The sequence below is a fragment of the Pomacea canaliculata genome, linkage group LG9 (assembly GCF_003073045.1).
Source record: "Pomacea canaliculata isolate SZHN2017 linkage group LG9, ASM307304v1, whole genome shotgun sequence".
NCBI classification, from domain to species: domain Eukaryota; kingdom Metazoa; phylum Mollusca; class Gastropoda; order Architaenioglossa; family Ampullariidae; genus Pomacea; species Pomacea canaliculata.
The window spans coordinates 23,531,175-23,557,624 of record NC_037598.1 but is presented as its reverse complement, the minus strand read 5'-3'; the positions used below and the strand labels follow the sequence as shown (position 1 = coordinate 23,557,624).

At 40.6% G+C, this 26,450-nt stretch overlaps 3 protein-coding genes across 4 annotated transcripts in view; 1 reads left to right on the top strand and 2 right to left on the bottom strand.

The window, feature by feature from the left end:
- Positions 1-7,038, top strand: part of LOC112572470 — a 78,525-nt gene extending 71,487 nt beyond the window's left edge. Inside the window, exons 5-6 of the mRNA XM_025252170.1 lie at positions 998-1,142; positions 1,671-7,038. Coding sequence (XP_025107955.1) covers positions 998-1,142; positions 1,671-1,847 — 322 coding nt within the window. The 3' untranslated portion in view covers positions 1,848-7,038. The remainder of the gene's footprint in view (positions 1-997; positions 1,143-1,670) is intronic.
- The window catches only part of LOC112572468, an 85,610-nt gene continuing 66,046 nt past the window's right edge, over positions 6,887-26,450 (bottom strand). For both annotated transcript variants that reach the window (XM_025252168.1, XM_025252164.1), the window contains one exon: positions 6,887-11,344. In XM_025252168.1, coding sequence (XP_025107953.1) covers positions 10,833-11,344 — 512 coding nt within the window. In that variant the 3' untranslated portion in view covers positions 6,887-10,832. The remainder of the gene's footprint in view (positions 11,345-26,450) is intronic.
- Positions 17,321-24,951, bottom strand: LOC112572469. The gene is made up of 7 exons (XM_025252169.1): positions 24,413-24,951; positions 23,802-24,187; positions 20,556-21,248; positions 20,070-20,269; positions 19,452-19,904; positions 18,799-19,067; positions 17,321-18,464 (listed from the first exon to the last, which is right to left on the bottom strand). Exons 2-7 carry the CDS (start codon positions 23,880-23,882, stop codon positions 18,007-18,009), a joined length of 2,154 nt encoding a protein of 717 aa, XP_025107954.1. The 5' UTR covers positions 23,883-24,187; positions 24,413-24,951; the 3' UTR covers positions 17,321-18,006.

Below are 26,450 nucleotides of genomic sequence, written 5' to 3'. Positions count from 1 at the left end.
GAAGCAAGGGTTGGCTTTTCTTTCGAAGATAAAGAAACTCTTTACTCTCTTTCTCTCACACACACACTGTTCTCTCACCTGCAGAACTCTTTTTCTTTCTAACAGCTACGTGCTTTTCTAATTCTTGTTTTTCTGTCTCTCTCTCCCTTTCTCTGCTTTATTTCTTTGACAGATGCTCACATTATTGTTCTTGAAGCAATAAAGAATCAATTACTCTCTTTTTTGCCGGAGGCCTGAACTGACCGTAAAAGCGGTATTGACAGATTGTATTTACACAGCACGCTATTATATCGGTGTTGTGATAAAAATAAAACACGTGGACACAAATACCTTCACTTAGCATACACTCATCTCACTCTCTCTCTCTCACACACACGCCTACTTTCACAGACAGAGGGCACTAAGTGTATCACAGTAAAGGGCGAGAACTTGGTAACATTTGAGTGGACGTCAGCAGCATTGTGCGGTAAGATGTCGCACTTCCCGGACTGGAGGGACCATTTCCGTTAGTGACTTTACAAAAGGGCGGATTATAGTGAGCTGTGATTCTCCCTGTGCACAAGATGTGTCCAAGGCCTCGTTGGCTCCAACAAGTTGCAGTCTTACCTCACACGTACCTGCTAGTCGCAGGGTACATCCATTACACTACTGCCTGCTTCTCCAACCCTAACCTTCCTCACACATACTATAGTAATTACACTCTGTACAATAGTTGTTCCTGGCGCACAGGGGAGGGACTCAACAACTGTTGTACAGAGTGTAATTGCTGTAGTATGTGTGAGGAAGGTCAGGTATGGGTGCGCTTGTTTACAAAGTGCAGAGAAGCTCCTAAAATATTTCGAAAGGTGGATGCAAATATTCCATTCTGAAGATGATACAAAATGTGAAACAAACCATGAGATTTCTACTAAAGCTTTCTACTAAGATGAGGGCTAGCTAGCTACACTCAGTAAGGAATGTGAATATCGACTTACGATGATGACTGTGTGTCTAACAGTGACATGCGCAGCGCCCTCACCTGTGTTCAGAACAAGGTGAAGCAAATGTGCAGCAGCGAGGAAGCCGTGGAGCTGGCGGCCATACTTGTCAAGCCCATGATCCGGGACAGCACCAACTGTGTCTACAGTACAGTCACTAAGCCGGTCAGCTTTCTCCTTCTATCTCCTCTTTAAATTCCTTCAATTATTTCCTCGTCGTATCTCAATCGTATCATCTCCCATCTTAGTTTTACTTCCGCCTCCTACTTCCGTCTGTTACTATTACTTTATCTTTTTACTGTTTTTTCTCTGCTTTCTTTCTTATCTAGTTCCTCTCTTAGTTGTTATTGCTTCCTCCTCGAACTTCTCGTACTTATTCATCTTATTTGCTAATATTTTCTTCACTTATCTGATTCTTTTATTTTTCCGTTACGTCATCCTTTTTATTTTATTTTCTATTACTTCCTCCTTTATATTTTTTCTTACCTCCTCCTATCTTTTCTGATTGTTACTTTCACCTCTTATTTCCAACTCGTCCTCTTCTTATCTTTACTTTCTCTGTTACGTCCTCCACCTTCTTTGCCTTCCCCCTCCTCCTCTCGCTGCTTACTCTTCTCTCCTGGACTTGCTATTAGTATCTCCGCGTCCGTTGTTAGAAGCGATCACGTGATGGTGTTCTCATTCTTTCTGCAGCCTGACGCCGGACAGAACGATCGTCCAAGCGTCGACACGCATTCAGCGCATGACGGAAGTCAGTACAAGGGCAGAACTACTTCCGGGGCGGCCATGACACCTCGCACGCCCTGTCGTCAGCCTCTCTTGCTGCTGCTGGTGCTGTTGGTGATTCGGACTATGGTGACCATGTCGTGACCTTGCCCCCGGCTGTGCCCTCGTCGTCTTTTGTGATATTGGACAGGACGTGAAAGACAAGAAAATGAGACAAGAATTGACCAGCAGGGGGTTGGGGATGGGTGGGGCGTGGATGCGGCGGACGTCACGCTTGCTGCTCACGGGAGGACACCTCTGCTGTCCTGGGTCACGTTTCTTCAGCGAGGGTTATGTATTTAACAAAGACACCCGTAAGAACTTTCACACAGGGGCAAACACACACATACACACACAGCTGTCAACAGACCGTTACAGCCCTCCGCTCCTGTCACATGTGCTGACAGTTAACAAGTGATCGGTATATCTGATGCTTCCGGCTGGAGATAAGCTACAGGTCAAAGTGCTCAATTTTCTGTTGTGAATTGCTCTGCTTTCAGAGAAAAAAGTTCTCCACTCGAGCTTTGTTTGGTTACCAGGGAAACACAACGATCTGAACATTCTTCAGCATGTGAGTGAGAGAACTGGCTTGTTGACGCGAGTTGTTAATCTGTGGTTTGGTTAAAACAAAGAGGCTTTTTCTATTATCTTATTCATATACACACAAACAATGTTTTCTTTGCTTTTATACATTCTTCTTTCTGCTTGTCTTCTCAAGATTACAAAGGGGAATAATTTATTTAAATTACTTGTTTTCTGAATTCATCAAGCAATTGTCAGGTATCACACCCTTGTAACTGGCTTGTAAAGTGTCCCGTGATAAACACATTTGAAGGCTGGTCATGCTCTATTGTGCCAACACCAGCAGGAAGTAGGGGGCGTGGCGTTCGTTACAAAGACGCATTGTACATGCCAGTAGTGACAGTGGCGTTTGCCTTCAAGTCAGAGATTGTAGTTACAAGAAAGAGGTATGCTCACCAGATAAGAGGCTAACCATCCTACCCTCCTTATCCCCTGCCCCGTACCTACGGCCTGGTGTCTCCGGATACGTTCGGGTAGAAGGCGCAGAACACAGATGCTGGTATGTGTGAGTCACTGCTTGACACACAGGTCCGTCCTCTGTTTTTAGCAAAGAGACTTTGTGTGCCAAAAAATTGTGAACACTGTTTATAGTTAGTGTCAATGCTGTCAACACATTCATACATACTTAAACGCACGCACCCATACACACGGACACGCATGAAAGACTCAGCAGGTTTTGCCAGCGCGAGTTTTTGTGCCTTTCTTGGCGGCAAGCACACATTTGTTTTTACTTTTAAGGCAACGGGATTAACAATGGTTCTTCTCCTTGTTGGAATTTGTAGTGGTTAATTGTGTAACTTGAGGTCAGTTGCGAAAAGATAGGATCATGGACTAGCATCCAATAGTACATTTGGCAAAAGATTCTTGATCACCTTCTCGATCAGGTTAGGGTTAGTTGTCGAATCTGAGTTGAATAAGGTCAAGGTGGCTTGTCCTACCTGACACCACTAAAAACCTCTCTGTGGCTTTTTACACTGATTAGTCGACTGTGTGCCTCTTTAAGAAGCAAGAATTATGAAATGACTTCTCCCTTGTCTGTTGTGTTAATCGGAGATTAAAGGTGCCTGCAGCGCTTTCTGCTTTGACTACTGAGGTGACGGACACGATGTCACGCAAGTATCCTTATTTCTTCTCCTGATTATCTTTACATGACGGTGTCACGTGACACAGATCTCTGTGATGTGCGAATAAGAAGGGATTGGAATATTGTTGATTGTTGTTATTGACAGCAATGGTCGTTGCATTAAGAGCAACATTAACATGAATAACACGCCGTTGTTTCCTGAACATCGGGGAATGTTGCTTTACATCTTTTCTTCCTTTCTCCTGATGACACCCCATCCCCACTCCACCCCTCCGAGAAACACTATGCATGTGCAAGTCTGTGTGTGGGCATGTTTGTGTGTACCTATATATGCAATTTATTCGGCCATGTGTATACATAGATATGTTTGTGTATACATGTGTTTTATATGTGCGAGCTTCTACAAGTACAGTGAGCACCAGTCGCTCTTTCGTGTTCTCTTACACACTCACGCACAGGAACTGTACACATACAAGCAGCCACAGGAAAATATCGACAGTATATATTTACACACCCAGGCATAAATAAATAAGTTTATTCTCAAAACCTTTTACTAATCCCACCATAAACCCAAAACCGATAAATTCTTATTCTATCTCGGGTAAGATAAATTTGCATTATCATTGCACTCAATTTTTATTATTAGCGCTTTTTAAATTAAAGTCTGATGTAATACGATGTCAGAAAAAAAATCGCTGATAAGCAATTAATTTTTCTGAGGCTTTCGGTTATATTGTGAAAGAGCATTAACTCCGTGATTTTTTGCTGCTTAGGTATTTCACAAGATAGAACAAAGTAACACCGTAACTGAAACTGTCCCTAGGGTTGAATGGTCGGTGCCTCAACAACAACAACAACAACAACAACAACAACAACAAGGCTTAATCTGGTCTTGGGAGGGACCTACGTGTGTGTGTGTAAGAGAGAGAAAGTGCGGCTGCGAGCATACTGAGGCGATGAATGCACACGTGTACGAAATCAAATGCACGCGCGTGCTGACCCCTGAGTGCGATACCTTCGTGCATGCGGGCGCAAGGCAGGCTTGAGCTATATCATGTCTACAATCAGTCTGTTGACTAGCGACACACCACCGACACTTCTTAACTAATTAGTTGGGTTTTTTCAAAATTCTTCCCCTCTAATTTTTTTTCTCTTTTATTTCTCTACCTCTTCCTTTTTCCTCCAAACCTTTCCAGTCCCTGATAACCACATCGCACCCCACCACCACCACTCCCCCATCTCTCTCTCCTCCCATCCTGCTGCCTGTATCGTCTCACACCATCAGTTATCGCCACGTTGCTATTTCTTCTCATTTTCATTACCACCACCTGGATGCAGTCGTCAAAGTAGTCCAGCGTCGAGGTGCCAAGGTGGCGAGTCGCCCCCTGCTGGGTGCTGCGTGCTCAACCATCGTGTCTGCGACAGAGTTGTTGTTGTTGTAGGGTAGGAGTCATCAGCCGGCGACACACCCGCAGTCATCGGTCTTTAACTATTCATGAGAGGCGATGTGTGCACGGCGAGCGCACCCGTGCCAAGACGATTTCACGTCAACAGTGTGATCAAACATTCACAAGTTATTTCACACCCACAGCGTTATCAAACATTCACAAGTTATGGATTTTTTTTACCATTCTTCCAGTGCCTTCTGCAAATGTTTTGACTTTGCATTTGTGTTTTCTGTGTGTTGTCCGTAATGTGGTCAGACCTTCTACTTCGTGATCGTAGATGTTAAGGTTAAGCACAGGTTGTTACAGATATGGTCGTGTTCTTTACAATTCTCTCCCTCTCTCTTATACACATTCTCTTCTCCTTTTTCCTCTGATTCTCTCCCCTACTTATCCTCCCTTCACCACTTCATCTTCACTCCGTTGAGTCTGACATCAGAAACGGTTGTCAAGGAGATATCAGTAGCAACTGCCGGTTCATTTTTCTGCCGTGTGAAATTTGGGTTTTAATCTTTGCCTATCTGTGCACCAATACGATAGCAATGTTGGCGAAAATATTTATATCAAAATATAATCTGTCCAAGAGAACTTTTTCTTACCATCTGTCTGAATGTCTTGGTGCTTCCTTTGTAGTCTTTCCGGACGTTGACTAGAAGGATTTCTTTTTCACACTCTGCTGCCGACTTCATGGTTCGTTTTGATATCTGCTTCATATGGACTGAGGTTTGTACGACAAGGATTTCACCAAGAATCTGGCAATATGTCCTCCCCGTTTTTCTATCAAATTACAGAAGTAGGTAATAGGTCTGTTACTGACGTAAAGATTTTTAAACAATTTATTTATTAAAGAGGCTTAAAGCTATGTGTTATCAATCTTTATTTTTATCTACGCTCACTTTTTACTATCTGCTATAGAGAAAATTCTTTATCTTTTCACCATTATGAGCGTGACTATACGCTACACAAATCACGCATTTATTATTATTATTATTATTATTATTATTATTATTATTATTATTATTATTATTATTATTATTATCATCACACGTGTATTTCGGGACAGTCTAGGTCTTCCGTAGCTTGCTATACAGACAGTAATTATTACAGACTCACAAAACTACTATAAACAACTGACTGGATTTGATTGATATTAAGATAAATCTTAAAATGTTGTAACCTATAGGAATCCTTGAATAGTTATTACTGATATTAACACCTCGCAGTTTCCTGTATGGTTGTTGCTATGGAGATGGTTGATATTAAATTTTTAATTTTTTTAAACACACAATTACATACTAAGGAAATGGCGGCTACTGAAAGCTGGTAAATGAGACTGTCATCTGTAGTTCTAACTTGTGATCCAGTGATTCATTTTGTAGCCTGTAGTGTTATTGGAATATTTGTATATATGAATAATTATATATTTGTCGTTCATATGTCATCAATTTTGTTGGGTAGCAATGCCTTCTGAAGTTAAATTTTGTTTAGATTCTTGCAGCGATGAGCCACTCTAACCCTCTCCCCTAGCCTTATAACCTATCGTCGGAAGTGACGTTGTATCACTCTTCAGCCGACATGGCGCCCCTGCTTTCGTTTATCATCTCTGTAGTAAATATAATGGAACTGAAAATATCAGCAGAAGGAGTTTAACTTGTGTACAGATGTGCTACACATACTGTCTACCTTTGCACACACAACTGTTTTCTCAATGGACAAACAAATGAACACAACGTCAACATAAAAAGTGATTTTCGTTTCTTGTGATCTGTGACACTTGGCTCACTTCTTCTCTCTGTTCTTGACGAGTGTTTTTTATTTTGTTGGTATATCCCATGTAGAAGACTGTGTAAAAACTAATTTATGCTTACTCGTTGTTTAAAAAGTCGTTAAAATCTTTCTTAGCTGCCATTTTTTTCTTTATACTCGTCAGCATTGTATAACATGAGTGCCATGACAGATGCTGATATCACCTTGTTCCTTGTTACCGTAACTTCTCTCAGATGTGTATGAGTGTGTGTGTATGTGTGTATGTGTGTGTGTGTGTTGGTGCATGTGTGTGTGTGAACGATGCTGACTGTACAGAAAGCTCACGATTTTCTCGTTGTTACGTTTAATGGGACTGTGTACGATTGATTGTTGTGGGCTGGGTTGAGACACTGGAACACAATAAACGGACGTTTTTTGACTTCTTCGTCTTCCTTGTATCACCAGAGCGGAAAGAAGGAAAGTGGAATAGCGAGAAGTTTACTTGTGGTTTATCTGAAATGTTAGACTGGCAAATAAACGCACAGAGCATGAGTGAATGATAGACTTACAAAATGTGAGTGAAGACAGAATTTGAAGATGAAGGTAGAAATGTTTCTAAGAAATCTTTTCTCAGTTTCAACGTCTTAGGAAATAAAAGTACTAACAGTTCAAGTATATAATGAATAAATATTGTGCTATTCTAAAATGCGTGTTTATAACTGTCTACTCCAATAACATTTGTTTTCTATCAACAGTTAGCACCATTATACTATGTATTACGAAAGTGATGTCACTACATTTATTCTATTTGAGTAAGAATTTCAACCTCTGGACCCGTAAATGATTGAAAGGCCTTTGTCGTTCGTTCTAGCTTGAACTCGTTAAGACCCAGGAGTCAATTGTTTTATCGTTCTTGTCTTTACACTTAATAAGTCTACGATGTGTAGAGAACGTGATTGTCAAAATATACATTCGAAATCATGACGTAACAATAGCAATAACAACAATAACCAACTTTATTTGTCTCAATGGCCAATTTAAATGGGAGGTGTGCTTTGTTTTCAATATATAAAAAAGTCATTACAATTACAATGCAGTATAACAGGTTCCAACATTTTCTGCAAACTATGAAACTAGGCATTTAGAGATAAGAATTTATTCTCTGAAGCCCCAGCTTCAGCTCCGATTTGACTGAATAAACTGTAACAATATATAGAACAGCAGTTATAATTTCAAACATGATAAAACCGTTGAACACAATGCTATCAGACACTCATTTCCTGTCCTGTTGTGCTGGCCGCCCGCTAGACAAGAGTTATTCCTGTAAGTCAGTAGCGGCCTCACAGATATTCCTATAATATTATATTCCCACCATTCAGCTACACCTGTTCTGCACAACAGACCTATTAAGTCAACAAAGGTAGCATCCGTGGGCGATAGTGTGATTCGTCACGTGTTCAGGTAACAATGGCAGTCAAGGGCATGTGATCGGACTTTGTAACAGCCAGACAAAACCAACATCGGCAAGAAGAAAACTTAGTCTGGCGTCAACACAAAAATAAACAAACATGGCTATATTTAGATTAGCTTTCGACAGAATTGATTCTTGTTTTGCTGCTGCTGGTGGTACTACGGTTGATACCACAGTTTCGGTAAAAGAATAGAACAACATGCATGTATGTTTCCCAAGCAAATCAACAGCACGTGCATGTTTGTTGGTTTTTACGCCGTCAGCGGATGCAGTGAGAAAGTGTGTGTAGCCGAGGTGACATCGATTCTCGACCCACGATTCTCTGGCGCAGGACTGGTGTAGCCCTCGGTGAAACAGCTTCTGCTGCTGAGTCGTTGTAACACAACGGTCAACCCAGCTTTAAGTCCAAATGTCTAATTATTCATAACCCGCAAAAAATTTCAATCGCAGTATACACAATAACGCAATACATAGTAAAGACATGTTCATTCTAAAAATAGGTTTAAAATAAGTAAATGCCTATAAATAATTAAATGTGCTGTACGTCAGCAATAGCAACATCAACATCAACATTCTCTTTCTTTTTGTTGTGAGGTTAGTGATTACATTTCTTATACATTTTCTCACGTTCGTTCGCACGTCAGTCCCAACGCTACCAAGTAGACTCACACTTGTATGAGTTTGGAGTTTCCCGGTAGAATGTGGTAATCTATTTTTTCTCATTTCAGAAACTCATATACAATGATATAGGTATGATTATGTCCAGATTATGTGTTTAACATATATGCGCTCACACAACACGTTCTTATGTCATTTAATATAAAAGCATTTGCATAATATATATTATATAAACTTTTTTAAAAAAATGTTTGTTTCGAACCTTGACCTGTTAACCATGTAAGTTTACTCATTCAACCTTTAGCGATCCCATTTTTATGTCGTGTCCCAGTAAAACTACTCGCGCTATGATGGAAGTTAGACAACTCTGATCTCTATCCTCGGAATCTCTCGGGCATAATATAGAGTTAACTCCCCTTCTTAGTTTTTTGACTGCCCTATAGAGTTGTCTCGCTCACTTCTGACTTTCTCTTCCTTTTGGGTCGTTAATTTCTTCTGTCAACGAACTGTCTCTAAGCTCCTCATTTATTTACTGGTGAGGGAATTCAGGGAGAACTCTACGCATGTAATCTCTTTTATACAAACTGTAAATACTACACTCTTCATGCAAAACCCAGATTAACAGCATTGCAAAGGGAGATCCCTGTACATTCCACTGGCTTTTCGTTGCACAATAAACTAATAATACTTGCCAGAGAAGTTTAAGTGTCCAACTTTGAATATTGTAGGTTTTATTTATTGTGTCCCAACAGAACTATGTGCTTTGGGGACAAAAGGGAGACTCCTGGTATCAGTGGCATAGAAACAAGAGAGGCAAGTGGAGGAGCCGCCCGCTCAAAAAGATGATGAGGGGACAGGAAAATCTCTTTGACTCAAATTCCCCATTCCATTATTTGAGATGTGATTCTTCACAAAGTAAAAAAAAAAAAAATAATAGAGGAGCCAATCAAAAGACAGTGAGACAAATAATGTTTTATCTCGAAGAAAATTCCCCCAGTTGCTTTTCACCCTTGTGTACATTCATCCCACGGCAAATGCAATGCAAATGTAACTCGTAACCTCGACTCGATTTGTCCTGATGCTCCGAAATTTATCTCAGGAGATTACAATCATTGTGAGCTGACATTAAGACCTACGACCTGTATGTCCCACACTTGACCTCTTCTACTGAACTGTGTCATATAGTTACAGATCTCTACCCTATCTGAAATTCACAATTTATTTTTTTTAAACTTTTATTTATCTTTGATAGGCAAGAGATTTATATGTCTCTGTTGTATTTAGCACTTTTTAAACATCTTTTTCTGTGCTTTCTATGACTTATAAATATGACTTTGTTGGTTCACTTTGAGTCATGGCAGACCTCATATGTAGCCCTGATATTTGTTCTTTTTTTTCTATCTCCCTCACAAAGCACCACTACCGTCTGTTTGTCAAACTTCTGCACTCTCTGATTATCAGCATTGATGTCACTAGGTTACGGGAGCAGAACATCCTGTTTTCTATTTTTTATAAAACTTACCCTGACTTTCAATTCTACTCTGGTATGTATTATCGTGTTCGTCTTGCTTTATATGTATATATTTAAATCTCCCTGCATTTTATTTTTGTAATAGTTCTCAATTTTAAAATAACCCTAATCTCCTCTCACATTGAATCCCCTTGCAACTCTTAAACTTCCAGCCTGTTTAGTTGACACTTTAAATGAACTTTTCCTTCCTTATTATGAGTCTATTAATGTTGGGTCATGGGTCATTTAGCGCCAAGACCATTTTGCCCTACAGCAAAAGTCAATTTGTTCCAGCTAGGTCCATTTCATCTCACGTAGGTCCACTTTGTACCAAAACCGGAAAGTAAAATCGTCCTAAGCCCAAAAGACGAATCGATCACCGATAAAACAATATTTTACCAAAAGAGCTATACGTTATAAAGTCAAGTCGTCAGCTAGGTTCATTTTGTTTCAACGAAGGTGTGTGTGTGTTGTACGTTGTGTTGTGCTTGCTGTGTGCGTGTTCGTGTATGAAAGGTACATTAATAACCTTACCATGAAAAGCTCTGAACGTACCCGTGTATGTAAGGCCCCTTTGAGTTCGGCTTTGGTGCTGGGAAAAAGCGTTACAAAAATGAGTGTTATCATCTGTTTATCACCGACGCAGCTTTTTGAAGGGCGGGCTACCGTCTCGACGAACATGAGGAGAGTGAGTGACAATCACCAACTGTGAAGTGCATCTCGACATGGCGTGCAGGCGGACAGGGTTGTTCTCAAGGCCGTGAAGATCCAGAATAACGACGACTTTCCGCTCCAGGCCTCGCACGGCGTCATAGTCAGCCACCCACACCACGTCACTGGCAGCCGTGGCCACGTCATCAATATTCTCTTGTGCCATCGCCTGTACTGGAACGCACTCTGACATCAGTCCAGACCATATATTCCGATTCTTAAATCCACTCTCGAAAGCCGAGTCATATCTCTTCGTGTCTCTATCGCTCTGTAATCGCAGTCCGGGGTTGGAGTTGTTTCTTTCCTCCAGTCCAGGCTCATCAACTGCGATGTCACTCCACCACAGCACGAGCATGTCTCTCCACTGCAGAGGATCGGGGGACGATGGAGCTGTGTTGCCACACGCAGGAATGGTACAGTTGGATGATTCTGAAGCTGACAATATTAAAACTAAAATCTTTAAAGTCAAATACTATTTGAGAAAATATAAAGATGGAAAAGGAAAAACGAAAAGAAGAGTATTGCTGTGGAAAGCTACAGACTTCTCAACACCTTTATTGCTTCGCTGATGACGTTTATGTTGATCGTTGTGTAAACTCACACCCATACTACTATTACTCCTAAGTAATTTTTTCCTCTTATAAACCATCTATAGAATTTGGTTTGTAGACAATAAAACCCTTAGAATATTGCTACCATATTAATAACAATCTTCTCAATGCAACAAACAATTTTCAAAGAAGTTAAATTTAAAACAGTTTTATTCACAGATTGAACTAAATTTCATTTTGAACAAATAACACTTCAAAGCAATAATTGTTATATTGTGTTTGTAATGAGTTTGTCATCAAACATTATGCTGCTCAATTTTCTTTAAAGAAACTTGATAACAGTCTTTCTTCTTAAGCTCTAAACATCGCTTAAAGACCCTGCCGGAAAATTTAGTATATTGAAAAATTCAAGACTTTGTTCCAAAACAACACACACTCTTTATAAATCAAACCAATGAGAAAGAAGCAGACATGAAAATGTATTTCAGTTCAATTTTTAAAAGTAATTTTTATACAGATTGGCGCTGTGTCATGTAAAAACTCTGTTTAATGTTGCTTCAGCGGCTATCGATATATTCATGATTTTTCCAAATATTACATAGGGAAATCATGGTTGCGCATTGCTCAGCTGACAAAAACTAAAACTATCTCAAATAAACCAACTAAAGTTGACATTTTGGGACCAAAACAGACGCATAGGGGAATTGTTTTCTATAGAAATAATCCTGCTTCAGACATAAATAAGTCTACGTGGACACAAAAATGAAAGTAACCTACGATGGGAGAAAATGACGAAAATAAACATTGGAGGAACTACAGTTCACCTACCTGGGTTCCTCAGACTCCACAAGAATCGGCCCAGCTCTCTCCCGCATTCTTCACAGTCTTTTGGGCTGAATCGCGAGTGACCTCGACCAATGAACTTTAACCTCGGGCCATCTGTGTGGCTGGGTATTCCGGTGGCGCTGTAGTCTCTAACGTCTTGACTGAATCTGATTTCTTCTGCTTTTGCGACTTCTCTTACCACCGTGGGAGGAGAGCGGAGGGGTAGGGTTAAGTATTCCTGTTGCCAGCCATTGGGTGAGAGACCATGGAGGCAGGATGCGGCCCACAGACGGAGATCAGCAACTTGTTCCAGCAGCTTCTCACAGAAAGTCTTGAAGATGTCTTGTCTGAGTGTGAAAATACAAACACTTTACTGAGGTTTCATAGTCACATTAGAGTGTTTGTGAATGAGTGTGCTTTTGGAATACATTTTGTTTGTTTGTTTGTTTGTTTGTTTGTTTGTTTGTTTGTTTGTTTGTTTGACTTTGAGTGTAGAATTATATAATTCCCATCACTTCACTTAATAAGTCACAAGGGTCGCAAGAATATATGAACTAGATACAAAAATTCAGTGGATCTGAAGAAACATGTAAATAAAAAGTAAAAGAGCTCAAAACTTTCCCTTTGAAATAAGAGAATAGTTATACACAAGTCAATACGGCTTTAACTTGAGAGACCCAAATACATTTTTGAAATGACACAATAAAGTTTTCTGTCTGGGTTCTGATTGTGTAGACATTCTTGATAAACAGGTACTTTTATGTGGGCAAGAGTCACGGAGTCAAAGCAGTCGGCAAGTGAAAATATTTTCACAGCTGTCTTCCATCTAAATTAGCTGTTGATAAAGGTATGGCATCTGTGTCAGAATTTTGCAACTTACCCGTAGCTGGGATCCACCTCATCGACGATGACATGCAAGGGATTTTTATGAGCAGCTTGCACCAAGTCATTCACAGCTTTCTCTACGTCTGTTTCCTCAAGAAACTCGTATTTTAAAAACATAAGTTGGCTGGGTGTGTCTGCACCTTCTTCATCCAAAGTTGTTTGCAGCAGATTATACAGCATGGTGCACGAAGGAAGGCTTTTGTCCCACGTACTCACGACGTGGACGAGTTGTTTATTGCGCAGCCAGTCTGTCGCCATCAGCTGCAGCATCACGGTTTTGCCCGTGCCAGGAGGGCCGTGGAGAAGGACTCTAGGACGACCTCTCTGTAGTAGACTCACCTGCTCTGGGAACAAAGTTATTTCAGCAAAACACATTCCAGTCGCAGACACAGCCTGTGCCATGGTCTTGACACTCAGTCGTGGGGCGATTACACAGGACACTGTGACTGTTGTAGCTGGACCACAGAACCTGAAATAAGTATAATGCTGTAGTCAACACAATGCCACTCATGTTACACTTTAGTTTATTATGTACCTCTAAAATTATGTTGATGTGTTTGCAACTAATGTTTTCTGTTTACCTTGGCACTAGTGTCTTGTACAGTTCAGAAGTCATGTGACGGTCCGGTCCAGACACAGCAACTCGCCGCTGCCACCATGTCGCGAGCTCCCCCAGCACGTGGTCATCGACATCCCAAGGCGTCCTGAGGTCAGACAACTGGTCACAGCACACACACAGACCTGTAATGTCGGCGGGATCTGCTGTGCCCAGGCACCGACACAGTTCCTGTAATTAATAAATATATACAGCAATGGTGTGCAGTTCATGCAAGTCTACAAATAAACAGTTAAACGTACAACATAGAAACAGACACGTCACTAAATAGATGACACCGAGACAGAGAGGAACGAAGTGTATGGATGAGGTTGAAGAATTGAATATTGAGCACAATGGCCACTGGATTCTATACACAACAGAATAAAAGTTGCCATCAATTTACACCGAACTCATAAGAGAAAGTGTGTGTACGTGTGTGTGTGTGTGTGTTTATCAACAGCGAACTACAAATATCGTGTATATTTACAAAATTGACAATATTGAAAACATGTGACAACTAGACACTTATATTATTTTCTTACAAGCTGTTAATCTGTTTAACATTAGTGCGTTAGTACATTCCCTTCTCTCACAACTCCACCTTTCAGGTTTAACAGTTTCGTGTTCTTTCTGTCAACACACAACAAACTATCTGTCAGTGGGTTCTTTTAGCTATTATTACAACAAATAAATATTAAAGTACATTTACAATCCCAATCCTAGGGATGCCTACCATTGGAAACAATCACTGTCATTAAAATAATTCCCTTGCAATACAAAACTCAAGCATCCATCCACTTTCGAACTATCACTCTTGGGAACACGGCAATCGTTTCCTTTCACTTACAATGTTTTTAGTTCCATAAGTAAACGCTTGTATAATTCGGTTGTATATCTTTTATGTACTGTGTTACAAGTAAAGAAGTACAATTACTCGAGTCACATATAAAATCAAACAAAAGATCAGTTTTACACAAATATAAAACTCTGTAGTCGCTCCATTATAGAGAAGCATCTTTACCATCAGAGGGACCTCGACAACAACTTTATAGAAGGTAAGAAGTCATTCGGAAGAGTCTGGCACGAGGAGCTATTGCATGTGATACAAACATTCAAAATCGAATGAGGCTCCGTTCATCGAAGTCAGAGCTTGTATAACCGTATAACCAAACAGAAGCTAACTTTTGCACCACAGCAGGCGTACATCAATGGCGCCCCCTATCATCTGTGCTGTTCAACATCTTGGAGAACATCATGCGTGGAAGGCCGATCTGCAACCTTTTGTAGATGACTGTGAGCCAGCATTACCAAAGAACTAAGACATCACCAACAGACAGATAGTTTTAACGCAGTTTAAATGGAGACCATCAATGAAAAGAGAAAAAAAAAGTATAATCATTGACAACGGCAAAGCAGAGATCTACATGAACGGGGTACAACGTGAAGAGGTCAGCGGCTTCAAACACTTGGGGTCACCCTCTCCAAGGACGGCAGCTCCACACCAGATATCCACATAGGGATCGTGACAATAACAGCGGCAATTCCTAGACTAGATAAGGCATAGCCATAAGAAAAGGCTCAGTACCAAGTACAAGCTGTACAAATCCCTGGTAGTGCCAGTCATGATCTACGGATGTGGACGCTGCTCGCCGTGACTGAAAGAAGAATCCAGGTATACGAGAATATATTCCTAACGAGGCTCATCTAGATCTCATATAAAGAACATAAAAACAGCGACTTTGTACAAAGCAAGATATCCACACTTGTTGGGCACCAGGAACCTCTACTTTCAACAGTCAAGCGACGTAAGCTGGTCTTTGGTCACGTGACCCGGCATGACATCCTGTCGAAGACTGTCCTTCAAAGCATCCTGGAAGTTAGCAGACGCCTGGGTGGTCAGAGGAAGAACTGGATTACGAATGTCAAAGACTGGAGGTCGTCCTGTACGGGACCTGCTGACTATCGCCTACAATAGACAAGTGTGGCTGACATGTCAGCTGCCGTGTCCTATCATGTGATTCCACCAACCACAGGTGCAGGTCAAGGGTTAAAGGTTAATGACTGAATGAGTCTACTCATCACAGCTGGCACAGTCTCTCAACATGTGGGCTGAATATGCCGGCTCGGCAACACGGCTATAGCAAAGTTGGGGAATATCTTCCTTCTAACGAATAAGTAGAAGTCTACACTTCCTCTCAGTAAATGCGACACTTTCTTTCTTTCGACTTTTGGTGGCATCGACACGGCGACACAATCACTGAATTAACTTCTTATCTTTCCACTTCGTAAACGAAATGTTCTTTTCTTCTCAACTTCCATTAACGGTCTCAAACTTTTCTCTCTCACGTCAAACATCTTTGTGACCTCATTCCTACATTCAGACCATTAAATAGAGGTCATGGACTCTATTAGAGTGGAACATGTGATAACCTGTCAAAGATTTTACATCGAAGTCCAATCTGATTGTTATAAAAATAATTATAGATATGTTTTCATCGCTGATTTACAGAAACTCACGAACGATGGCTTGTATAATAGTCTATAGTTTTAAAACTTTTTCGTACGTTAACATGTCTATAAATATGACATCTTACGACTGACTTTTGAAACAATGAAAAGATCGAGAGAGTCCTGTTGACAATAGGTCGATGTACATCGAACCTCTCTATTTGAATATCTAAGATTTTAAAGTAGAATTAAAATAATTATTTAAAGCATCATACACAAGGTGAATTGCGCTATCTGCAACCTTACCTGTGACAGCTTGGGGTCACCCTTGATGGCCTGTTGCACCTGACGAGCTGTGAGGTTCGGTAGAGCCATCGTCTTACACACGCGCAGACCGGGGGCCACATCGTGCACGAGGTGAGACAACATGACTTCCGCCTTGTCCAGCTGACTCACAGCTTGTCTAAGCTTCTTTCTAATACTTTGGTCTATATCTTGTTGTGACAGATTCAGAGCTTGTACGTTGGCTCCCACAGACTTCACTTCGCAGATAACGAGGCCGTAGTGTCGGTGAATCAGTAAAACATCAAAGTCGCCATCTTTCCATTGTTTCGGGTGGTGAGGAGGCAGGTTCTTAGCTGAGGGTAACTGTGCTGCAGCAGCAGCGTAGCAAGGTTCACCCAGGTACTGTCCGAACTTTAACTGACTCAGTGCAACAAACACCTCCCTGTTATTTTCTGACAGTTTTTGTAAACAAAAGATCACCCGTTGCATGGCTGCATCATCTCTGATGTCACTGTCCTGCACTGTCGTAGGTTGTGATACTGTAGTTATATCACCACCTAATACAGGATGGACAGACATCCCGGTCTTTCCTTTTGCTTCTTGAGGGACAAGAACTTCCCCACCCTCCAATAGCTTCCTGGTCATGGGCACGCGGTTCATGAAGACAGGAGGAAGAAAGTGAGCTTTTGTTTCAAGATCAGGAAAAGCGTTTTCTACCCAGCTCATCCAGACTTTCTCGACTGGTTTGCAAATGATTACCTGTTATTAAAGAAAAATAATAAGTGAAATCAAAAAGAAAACAATGCGTTTTACTGTTGTTTACTAAAATAGATTAACATAGCACACACGAAAGTACTTAAGATCATGTACTACTAAAAGGCATCTTTGAAATTAGTCGACAGCCGTTGTTTTGGGACAATGTGTGTGTGTGACAAGCTCGAAAGTAAATAAGTCATTTTACAACATTTCTTCTCTGGAGTATATGCTGTACCACGCATTAGGAATTTACTAAAATCAGGAACTAAACTTGACTCAGTGTCATTCTCTGTGATATTTATTCACCTCCCGTGAATTAAAAAAAAAATCCAGTTACCATCGTAAACGCCTGTGATGACTCATGGATGCGAGGTGTGTGTGTGTGTTATAGGATAACACTAGAAACTTCCAGTTTCTGATTCTTTTATTGGTTTGACAGGAAAGTGCTTCCACCTAGAAGTGATTTAGCACTGGGTGGAGATTCGGAGGGAAAGAGAAAACGGCAATTCCTGAAGAAAACCTCCAACGGCAGACCCTGCGAACAGGTGTCTCATAAAGAGTCCTGAGACGAGATTTGACCCCGGAGCCTCACGGCAGTGATGACAGGCGAGTGTTGTAACCTCAACATGCCGGAAGCCTCGTTTCCCATTTGTATGTTTGTATGTTTGTATGTTTAAATGAAGAGTAAGAAAACCTAGCTAATGTAGCTGACATTCAGTGTTTACCAGTCAGTCATTATTCAAGTGTCTCTAGTCACTGTAGATGCTATCAAAGTTACACCTCGGGTGTTCATTGGTCAGTGGAAATGAAAGTCTCACCTGCTGTGAAGACGATGTCGACTGACTGCATCTTCCTGGCGGCTGCTTACACTTTCTTGGTGACTGACCACATCCTTCTGGCGACTTGGAGTGAGTAAATGTTAACAACCATAAATTGCACGGACCGAAGACATCAATAAAATTCCAATCCACAATGACAATAACTTTTTTGTTCTTAATATACGAGATGTCATATGTCACCAAAACAGTGTCGGCTGTGTCTTCCCTCACACTAACAGGAACACCCTCACATCGCAGCCCAGACACAAAGTCGCCCATACTATCTAACTTCAACACCACCACCACATCTTTCCACTGGAGAAGATCCTCAGGTGTTGTTGTCGTGCTGCCTGTTGTAGGAGACATGGTGGTCATTGCTCCTGAAGCTTCTGTTTTAAAAGTCCAACTTTGAACTTTAAACATTAAATATTCATGTCAAGAAAAAAGACAGGATTCTCTCAACACGTTGATTTTTCAGTTATCACATTTGTTGTCTTTAAGTTAATCGATGTATTGTGTTAACGTGTACGTGTGTTAATACTAAAATAACTTACAGGCGACTTCATGTCACCTTATTGTCGACTAAAAGAAACTTCCCTCAGACTCAGATAAGCCCACATTAGGATTACAATGAAGTAAAACCACAGCATACACGAAGACTCAATCAAACATAACCAGGGACTAAAACAAAGACATAAATTTACCTCAGCTGAAAAAACCTACCTGGGACTCTATACCAGTCTAATAATCTGCCCAACTCCTGGCCACATTTTTCACAATCATGCGCTCCTTTCTCTGAATGATCTTCGCCGATGTAATTTATGCCTCGGTGAAGGGTTGAAAACTTGCAATTAAAGTTTGTATAACACATTTCTGATCTATGGAGTTTCCAGCCAGAGAGTGAAACTCTGAGAAAGAAGTTTGCTGCCCACAGATGTAAGTCAGGAACTTGTTTAAGCAGCATCTCACAGAAAGTGTTAAAATTGTTTGACCTGCAATATATTAAATAGTTAGTATACACAACTTAAAAACTTTTTGTCCAAAAGGTTTATTTATATACATCTTTTTCGTACTCGTGTGTATGTTGTGTGTGTGTCTGTAACTTTATGAAACACGTGTACTACATAGTCTGCATAAGTCTTTACTGTCTCCTTTCTGTGCGACAAACATGATCATAAGTTTATTTGGTCTACAGAAGATTTAGACATACAAAGGACAACATCAATTCTCATATAATATTCATGTTCCCTTGAATTCATTGTGTGCCTATTGAGCCGCAACAAAGATTTGTTAAACTTTGACTTCACTCGTGGCTTTGTATAAACCTAGTCTCAGTAAGTCTTGTATGTCAGTCTGTAAACAGCTGTACATCTTACCCATCAAAGGATCCCCCGCTGAAGGCAACGACGTAGAGGGGTTTCTTGTTGGCTGTTTGGGACAAGTAGTTCACTGCCTTCTGCACATCACTGTCTTCATAAAAGTTATATTTCAGAAGATGGAGTTGGCGACCTGTCCCAGAACCTTGCTGCGTGCGGGTAGTTTGCTGCAGCTGTATGTACAGCGTGCTGCATGCCTGGTGGCTTTCATGCGACGTACTAACGACGTAAACGACGTTCTCCCTCCGCAACCATTCTGTCGCCGTTACATGCAGCAGCATGGATTGGCGCGTGATGTCATCTCCCGTCAGGAGGACTCTGGGAAGACCTTGGTTCAGCAAAATCATCTCCTCCGGTAACAGAGCTATTCGTGTAAAACTCTTCTTCACATCCGAGATCTTGTGAGGGGGATCCACGCAGGACACTGTCACTTCTATTGTCGGACCACAAAACCTAGAGCATTGAGTGTATCACGTGGTCAACATAATGTAAATGAAAACGATTAATTAATTATTTAAATTTTGGAAATATTAACAATAATCGACAAATGCCTTTTCTATTTATTGGGTATCCTGTGGAATGTAGATTAAATGTGTACGTGTCACTTTATCTCCTCACCTTGCCACAAGTATTTTATACAGGTCAAAGGTCATCTGAGGATCTGGATCAGACACAGCAACTCGCTTCTGCCACCACTGACATAGTTTTGTGTCGATGCTTTTCAATATCCAATCAGTTATGTCAGGTAACTGGTCAGAGCACAGACAAAGTCCAGTGATATCAGCAGGATCTGCTGCTTCCAGACACCGACACAAATCCTGTAATACACGCATCATGGTTACACAATAAGTAAAACATCTTTGTAACAATGCTGTATTTAAATGTGTGTGTGCGTGAAAAGCCAAACAAGTCACTTAAATGTCTGTCTTTCCTGCTGGTTGTGTGTGTTGGTTTTTGTCAAATTCTAAGATATTTAGGTTGACGAGGTCCGTTGGATGTGTTTCGTGTAAATATTTGCTGATGCGCATGTCTAGACAGCTTCAAACTTACTTCTCCATAAACAAACATCCAAAAATATCACAGACACGTTCTCCGCGTCCTTACCTGTGACAGCTTGGGGTCGCCCTCGATGGCCTGTTGCACCTGACGAGCTGTGAGGTTCGGGAGAGCCATCGTCTTACACACGCGCAGACCGGGGGCCACATCGTGCACGAGGTGAGACAACATGACTTGCGCCTTGTCCAGCTCACCCACAGCTTCTCGAAGTTTCTTTCTAATATTATCATTAACATCTTGCTGTGACGTATTCAGATCTTTCACATTGTCGCTAACCGCTTTCACTTCACAGAAAATAAGACCGTAGTGTCGGTGAATAAGTAAGATATCAAAGTCTCCCTCTTTCCAGTTCTTTTTGTGACGAGCTCGCAAGTCTTCAGGTAAGTGTCGCCGTGCTGCTGCTGCTGCTGCTGTGTAGCAAGGTTCACCCACGTAGTCTCCGAACTTTAACTGGCGCAGTGCAACAAACGTCTCCCTGATGGACAACTGACTGAAGCCAGCCATCACCCTGAAGACGACTGGGTCATCTCTTAAGTCACCTTCCTGCTGGATGGTCCGTTGTATTTTCACAGTTGTAGCAGGAGTCAAAGCAGGATGAGTGGGTTTCTCAGCCTTTCCTTCTGTTTCTATGGTCCAGTTCTCGCAGAAAGGTGGAATGAAGTAAGCGATTTTTTTATCATCAAAAATAAGACCATCAGCCCATGTGATCCATAAATCCTCAGATTCTGTGCAAATGACTCCCTGTTGGAACATCATTTACATGTAAAGTTCCAGAAACATTCTTAAAGAAAAGTCTATAAAACCATTCTTCCAAAATTTATTTCCACCTTGCTTGAAAGAAACCCCAAGCGATGATAAATGGATACAACTGGAATGAAAGCAACTACTCTATATTCTCAATTGTTCCTATAAACCGGAATGTGCATTTTTGAATGGAATCATGTGTTTGTGTGTGTGTGTAAATGTATGTTTGTAGATATCTGTGTGTGTGTATGTGTGCCTGTGCGACTGTCAGTCTTGACATGAGTATGTGTGTTCATTCAAAGTCTGTCGAGCTTATCAAATGTACTCAACTATCCAATGTCCTGGAGATGAGCTAAATAACTAGCTATACAACAACAACTAATGTTTATATCTACTTTCATGTAAAATTATTCATTTGCATAAAGTAACAGGAAGATATTTTCAAAAGTGTTTGTAATTCTATGGGATGAAAGGACCGATGTCTTACCGGGAGATTTCCGTTAGTTCACATGGGGAGGTCAGTTCTATGTGTTTGCATGCAGGACCAACAGATGGAAGATGTCCTTTGTCTTTTGAATGAATTGTGGTTGGATGGCGGTCTGTCTTAGTGTGTCATGATGTTGATTGTTGATGTTGTGAGTGGTTTATTCATCTTTTACTAATGGCCGTCTGGGACAAATAAATGTGTATCTTATCTAAGTATTCTACCAAAAAAGTAAGATTATCATAATATATTTAAGTAATTTCTAGTTCGTTCAGAAATTCTTTGGGTTTTTGAAGAGAGTAGAGATTTGTTTGAAGGTAGAGCTGTGTGTTTATATATAGGTCTCTAGTAATGTGGACAAGTTCAGGATATTTGAACTTCATCTTCAGTCTGGTGGTTGTATTGGGACTCAAAGCATTGTATAGTCACTGTAGTGCCAAGCACTATTGTAAGAATGTTTCTGTCCGACATCACAGCGATTCATAGTTCTCTAGTTAGGAATCGTCTCTACAACAGCCACATTCATCAGTTCTCGAGCCAATGATGCTACTCAGTGTGTGACAATCCTCGCTTTGTTTCACACTTGATGTTCTACAGGCAGTGACAGACATCAGAGCCTGTAAACCGGACGGCGACTGACTGACCCTTTCCTGCGGCAGGTGTTGTCGTGATCAGAACTGACCGCCAAGATCTTATGCAAATTGTTGGTTGGTTTATTTAGTAGGATAGTGCTTCCACCTATGGGGGAGGGGGAGGGTAGAAGGAGGAGGAGGAAACAGGAGTGTCCGGGAAAGAAAAACCCGAGGCCTCATCCTTGTGGACAGATGTCACATACAGAGAATGTCCAAAGACGAGATCTGAACCCTGAGTCACTACAGTGGTGACAAGCGAGTGTTATAACCACAAGAACCAGCTTCGTAGAGGCCACGTTGTTCTTTTTCTGCTGGTGTTGGTGACAAAACACATGGTGGTGTTTTATTCTTCTGTTTGTTTGGATTTTTTTTTCAAGTTACACAACCATTGACCTGTAGAACATGAAACATGCTGGAAGCACCATATGCCATCTCTCGAATGAATGGAATGGAATGAAATGGTGTTCATGCGACATCATGCTACTTAGCTTGTTCTCGCGGGTCTACATTACTGGATTTTCCCGTTATTTCTGTAATGCAAGTTAGACCACGTACCGTTGTTCTCAAACTTGTTTTTGACGCCTGCTATGGATTTGGTTTCCTTGTTAATTATTGTACGCAAACCCACAACAATCATCAATATTTAAATAAAGAGTTGATAATAATATGGCTGCCATCTAGTCTCACAAGATGTCTAATAAAAGCTTGAAACCATTTAAATTCTGAATCGGTTGTTTAGGGTGTTGAATCGGTTGTTTAGGGTGTAAACCAACATAATTGCAGACTTTAACTTTCGTTTGATTGTTGTTTCTTGTCAATACACTGACATTTACCTACCCCTGGGGAATAGGAGTCAATAAAATATACAGAGTAATATATATATATGAGGATAAAAGGTACAGATGCAAGTTTCTCAGTTTCCTGTGATAAAATCGTTCAGAGAAAGAAATAAAATCGAAATATCTGTCAATGTTTTGCTAAATGTGTACGTATTTCTACATACATAGATACAGACGTGAGTGAATGTATATTTATCGATAAAATAATTTGTGTTAAATCTTTATACCTTTAAAACTACATGACCTGTCGACATAACCTAATATAGTTTCGCCGAAACTGGGTCACATTAATTTTTGTTCTAAAACGACCTAAAGGGTATTAAAACTTATATTTAGAAGATATCTAATTTTAGCTACCAAAATATCTACATTTATTCTAATACAGTCTCTTAATGTCTTGCACAGTCACAGTCACAGTCACAGTCTCTTAATGTCTTGCACAGCCACAGTCTCTCAATGTCTTGCACAGCCACAGTCTCTCAATGTCTTGCACAGTCACAGTCACAGTCTTTTAATATCTTACACAGTCACCCCTAGTTAAAGTCACATAGTCAAGATTCTGTAGTCACGATGATGACTGTCATCAGTGTCTCACCTGCTGTGAAGAAGACGCCGGCTGACCACTACTGTCTGGCGACTGACCACTGGTCCCTGCTGTCTGAAGATCATCGGACATGGCTATGGACTGATAATGGACGAGGTTCTACAAACTGAGGAGCTACGACCCCTTTGACATTTGTGTCCTGGTGGTGTCCGTACACTTGGTGCTTTCGTCTACCCACTGTTCTTATTTTGTTTGTAGCTTTGCTTCCATCACACAACACTGACCCTTGAAGAATCAAAAGCCTGTGTCTTCATCAACCAGGGACTTTAGTGTCTCCAGAACAAGTTAAATGAGTCTTCAAAATGGCGACCGTGTTCTGTCTTTGGTTGTTTGATGCCATTCTTTAGAATCGGGTTTTCCCGCAATGACTGACAATCCTGCTTTTACAGCAAAATGGCATTTATTTAAAACTTTAAGACATAAACCTATACTGATATGAATTCAATTTCAAATCAAAATAAGAAACCATGTGTATTCAGGTCTATTCACTAAACTTTTTCATTTAAAAAAGTTATCATTGGTAATTGACGTGATGCTGACTCATTATTTCCCGCTTCAGCCTCATACTAACCCCAATTGTTGGAAGTCTGAAATGTAATTACCTGGTGCTTGTTGTTGTTATGACAACCTCAGTTAACGTGTCTGTCGTTCGTGGGACTTTAATTCCTGCTCTTTGAATGAAGTTCACTTTCGTTGGCCAGCCTGTGAGCCGACAGGACCTGCAGTCGAACACTCAGCACACAGATCGTATGGAGCAGCTTCAAGCAGGACACGGGGGATGCCGTTACCTGAGCCTGTGTCCCCGCCTCGGTGCGAGTTCCCCCAGGACGCACATATCATTGTCTCCTGCCCACATCTCCCAAGAAACGACGAGAGAAGTACGAACAAGGTTCGGACGCTTCCTCACACGAATCGTCTAGAACTCTAGATCTTTTCGTGGCATCATGCGTTCCATTGGCCAGTCAATGCCACATGACACACCACAACCAATCACGCTTCACATTCATCACGAGCTTAAGTTATCGTCTGCTCCTGCGTATATTACATAATTTCTACACATGACGTAGCTTTTCGACAAGGACAGATATGTAAACCCACACTACAGCCCTGTCCCCACTCTTTCGTGACAATGAGCGACAGTTGGGATCATTCACACGCCGACAGTCTGCATTTCTTTTTTACTTTAACACGAGAACTGCAGACTTTCAAAGTCCGAATAACGTGAACTGTGATTGGTGCTGACGGCTGACAGTGTTGTGAATGGTGCACCGACGTTGTGGGGGGGGATGGGGAGTTGGGAAGACTTTGATTTCTCTTAAAATTCTTTTCTAACTAATGTTGCTATGAATGTGTCCAGCTACAGTCGGACCTCAATAAGTTGATCTCAAAGGGACCCCCCAAAAAAAAATTCGAGTTAAAGGCAGGATTTAGATGTTCGATTATTATGGGAATTGTTACAGCATAGCTTTACTTTACTGCAGAGTGCCTATTTATGAATGAAATGCATTTAAGAGTGATCAATGTTTGTGAATATATTACATATACTTGTACTCGATGACTAACATGCCATCTTAGTCAGATTTTAATGACCACTTCAATAGATACAGAAATGTGATCACAGCTGAAGTTTGAGAATAACATGCAGGATACTAACTTAAGCATGGTTGATTCAATTCTCCATTCACTATTTACAGGCGTGAAACTAATTATTAAAGGAAAAATTGTAGTAAATCGCAAGGCCTTGTTAACATTACAAATGAATTTCTGGAAGCTGAGGCAACTTAATATTCTTGTTACTCTATTTAATGTCATACTGCAAACTAGACAGGTTCCAGAATTGTTCATTAGTAAAATAGTTCCTAAACTTAAGCCCTCCCAGTGACCCACCTAACTAAATAACAAAAAGTATTCTTACTTGCTTTGATAAACTGCTTACATCTTGTCTAAATACAGAGTTATCATTGTGTTTAGACAACTACAGTAAACTTTGTCAGAAGCAAAAAAGTGTCAATTTATTGACTACCAAACAGAATTTGATAAAATGTAGATCTTTCATTTTGGAAAGAAGTCTTCAAAGTAAATATTAATGGATATTTTTTAAACCACTGAAAAGTAGGCAAAATCTTGTGTCAGAGTAAGCAAATGTTGTTCAGGGTACATTACAAAAGATGACAAAGGGAAAATCTTGTCCCTCTCTCTTTGCTTTGTTTTTAAATGATCCAATGTCTTATTTGAACATCCATGGTCTGCAACCTGTATTGAGCTAGGCTACTTCTATCTAAACAGTTAATGATGATGTACAAAGGCTATTTCAGATATTTCTACTTTTGTTTTCTGATAATACTGTAATGTGTTCTGAATCTAATTTTTTATTTTTACAATTTTTACAATATTTTGTTGCCATATTGTACCAATCAGCATTTGTCTCTTAATGTAAAGAAAACTACAATCATTGCTTTTTTTTCAAGTTTAATAATGCAAATGCTGAAGTAGTGTTTTCTTTAAGAACAAACACACCTAGCTTAATGGTACTTGGTGAGTTGGGTAGATTTCTACAAGATGTTGTTGCAAAAATTAGGATACTATGTTTTTGATACAAATTAGTCAACCCTGTTAATGTGCAGATATATTCTTGTATTG